This window comes from Cystoisospora suis (genome assembly GCF_002600585.1).
Source record: "Cystoisospora suis strain Wien I chromosome Unknown contig_6435, whole genome shotgun sequence".
NCBI lineage: Eukaryota > Apicomplexa > Conoidasida > Eucoccidiorida > Sarcocystidae > Cystoisospora > Cystoisospora suis.
The window spans coordinates 1-3,499 of record NW_027159224.1 but is presented as its reverse complement, the minus strand read 5'-3'; the positions used below and the strand labels follow the sequence as shown (position 1 = coordinate 3,499).

The 3,499-nt window shown below is 42.3% G+C and overlaps 1 protein-coding gene across 1 annotated transcript in view; it reads left to right on the top strand.

Moving 5' to 3' along the window:
- The window catches only part of CSUI_009960 (uncharacterized protein), a gene marked incomplete at its 3' end in the record, with an annotated part of 3,151 nt that extends 354 nt beyond the window's left edge, over positions 1-2,797 (top strand). Inside the window, exons 2-4 of the mRNA XM_068070068.1 lie at positions 361-538; positions 1,457-1,626; positions 2,213-2,797. Coding sequence (XP_067917955.1) covers positions 406-538; positions 1,457-1,626; positions 2,213-2,797 — 888 coding nt within the window. The remainder of the gene's footprint in view (positions 1-360; positions 539-1,456; positions 1,627-2,212) is intronic.
- Between the last annotated feature and the right edge of the window lie 702 nt (positions 2,798-3,499).

Genomic DNA, 3,499 nt, shown 5'->3' with positions numbered 1-3,499 from the left:
AAAGAAAGAAAGAAAAGGCTCATCACCTCAGACGGTCATCTCGTGTCTGGCGATTCACGTGGGGCTCCATGGAGATATGAATGAATGTCGATATGTGAATGGATGAGGGGGGAAGGAGAAAAGACAGAGATGTCTATCTATCTNNTCTAGCTATATATATGTATAGATGTATGTAATGAAGAAGGATGCAGGCAGTTGTGCAGATGATACTGCCTGTGGAATGTGCAGCTCGGCGGATAGATAGATTAATAAAGATAGACTGACAGGTCAAAGACAGATAGAGAGATTACAGATAGATGGATAGACGTGTCTCTTGATCTCTGTGTCTCTCTCTTTCGGTTTCTGTGTGGTATCTTGTAGGTGAATCGATTGGTATTGCTGTCTCCTTTCACTTCGATTCAAGCGATGGCCTCGCGTGTGGCAGCGGCGACAGTAGGGGGTGGAGGTTTGATCAGTCGGGCTGCGAGTGCTTTAGTGAGCAGACAAATCAATTGGAACAATGAAAGCGCCATGAAACGCCTCTTCGAATCTATTCATAGTAAGCTCGCTCTCTCTTTCTCTCTCTTACCCACCTTCTCTCTTTCTCTCTTTCCCTCTTCTTTCTCTCTTTCTGTCGGCATGAATATTCAGGCATACATACACTTATATTGAGAGATAGACAGGCAGATACATATACACATGCATTTCCATACATGTCCTCGTTGTCTTTCATGTAGGGACACGCCTTTTGTATAGGTGTCTGTCTGTCTGTCTCCATGTGTGCCTATGTTAGTTCGGCAGACAGGTGAAGAGATAAACAAGTAAAGATAGGTAGATAGATTAAAGATAGATAGAGAGATACATAGATAGATAAATAGATTCGAAGGGAGATATCTTCTATCATTCACTGGAGGGACAATTCATATCTGTCTAGATCAAAGAGTAGAACTGAGGGTGTTCCTCTCTTCTCTCGCTTCTTTACTGTCTTACGACAAGGTCACCTGTATCTTCTTTCTTTCTCTCTTTTTTGCTTTCAACTTTCTTACCTTTTCTGGCTTCTGCACTTATCGTCTATCCGTTACCTGTCCCGTGCCAATTGAAGTAACAGACAAGAAAGACATACATCTTTTCTCTTCTTACTCATGTCCTTTCTCTCTCTCTTCTTATTCATTTTCTTTCTCTCTCTCTTTCTTTTGTTCTCTTCTTCTTTTCTTCACTATTTCTTTCTTTCCTGATTCTTCTGTATGTTGCTGTGTGTATGTAAGTGTAAAGAAAGATGAAGACCTTCAGGTGTATGTGCATACACCGGAAACGAACCTGTGTATTTATCTTATGCTTGGCTTAGGGTCATTCCCCCGTATAGCTCTGACGTACATCTCGTCTCCTTTCTTTTCTTCGTCTTCCTGTCTTTTCTGTCCTCTTCTTCTTTTTCATCTTGTTCTTTCTCTTCTTCTTTTGTGTTATGCTTTCTCTGCAGAGATCAAGACGAAGATCCCTGAAGGATGTGAAGATGCCTATCGAAATTTTCGGCTGTATATACAGCATGGAGATCGCGATACGATCATTCCTTGGACTATGGGCTATGAGCTCTTTGCTTTAGCGAAATCTCTAAGGAATGCGTACCAACTTTCTTATCTTCCTCTTAAGGTACAGGAATCGAAAGAAAATGAATAGACAGGAACCAAGATATCTATCTCTTTCTCTTTCATCCGCTCTCTTTCCTTTCTTTCCTCATCTCTCGCCTTCTTTCTTTTTTTCTTCTCTTCTGTTTTGGGATCTACTGATGGAAAAGAGAGAGAGAGAGAGAGACAGGAATGAGAAGGGTGGATGAAGAAGAAGAATGAGAGAAAGAGAAACGAGAGACGTGCGGATGTCTATCGGGTGTCTCTATCATCTCTCCATGAAGCTTATCATGCAGCTAGCTAGCTAGTTCGCTATCTAGCTAGTCATGTATGAAACCACCTCCCCCCTTACATTCTCTACACCTATCTATGTCTATCTTTAGCGAGAAACTCCGAAAGAGAGTCGCACGCCTATCCCTGTATCTCTCTATATACACGATCTATCTCTCTTTCTCTTACATACTTCTACAAACTCATACATACACCACGTCTGTGCCAGTGCAATTCTCTCTTCTCCTATCATCGCCTTTCTTCTCACTCCTCTTCTTTCTCTCTCTCTCTCTCTTTTTCATTCTTTTTCCTTCGTTCTTCTTGTTCTCCTGTCCCTTCAGTTTGATCGCATGCCTGGCGAGAACCACGCGACAATTCTCTCAGGAAGAAGCGAGCTAACTCTCCTAGAGAATTGCTTCTGTCCTTACCGCCTCCACCCAGCCTCTCCTATCGCTCTTTTAAAGTTCTACTCACGTCTCACACACTTACCCGCATATAAGGCGACGGCAACGCGACTGTCTCACGAGCCCCCTCATCACTCCTCGTCAGTCATAGGGATTTCTCCTAAGCAGCAGGAGGAGCAGAAGGCTTTCTTGCCTCAGGCAGGTCTCTCTAAAGGAAAGGATAGTGGAGCGGTCGCCCTGTTGAAGAGACAGAATACAGCCATAGGGATAGTCAGCGTCGCAGGTGAAGGGGAAAGAAGAGAGAAGAACGACAAAGATCTACTATGTTCTTATTCTTCTTATATGAAGGAGAAGAAAAGAGGAGAACAAGACGCGAATGGGGGAGGGAGTGATAGAAGAAGGATAGGATATGTGAATAGCGATTCGTATGTCTTCTCATCGAATAGCAAGAGAGAGGCAGTCGGAGCTTCTCACGTGGCTCTGCATCATAGTACGCCTCATCCTTCTTTCTCAAGGAGACAAGGTAAGAAACAACTTGCTGGAAGCAGAAATGAAGATAAAGAAAGGAAAGAAAAGATGATCGGAAGGATGGATCTATTCATTCCATGAGACAATAGAGGAATGCTCCATCATCTTAGATGGGAATGAGAGAAGGAAAAAATGTCTTCCTTGCATGCTTTTTACTTGGGCTATGTCTTTCTTATCTTTCCTCATGTGTAGATAGATAGGGCGGTGAATGTACACGTGCCTCTCGGCTTCTCTCTTTCTGTTTATGCGATAGTAGCAAGAAGAGGAGGAGGAGGAGGGGGATTCGGTTCTTTCTCTTCACTTCTCTTCTCTTCTTTCTGCCTTGATAGACCAAGATGATCGTTTGTACGTATGCAGTAGATAGATACATACAGGCAATGCATGAGAGAGGAGGGAGAGTTGTATTCGATTCTTATAGCTCCGTCCCTTCATCTAGTTGTTCTTCTCTCTTTTCTTTCCTTCTTTCTGTCGTTTTCTTTCTTTCTTTTCATTTTTGCTTCCTCTTGATTGCTATCACGTTGGCCTAAGCAGTTAAGGAATGGCTGCATAGAATAAGACTCTCTTCTTCATATAGAAAGAAGGAGAATAAGAATCCCCATACACCTATAGATAGATAGATAGATAGATAGATAGATTAAAGATAGATAGATAGATCAAAGATAGATAGATAGATAGATCAAAGATAGATAGATAGAT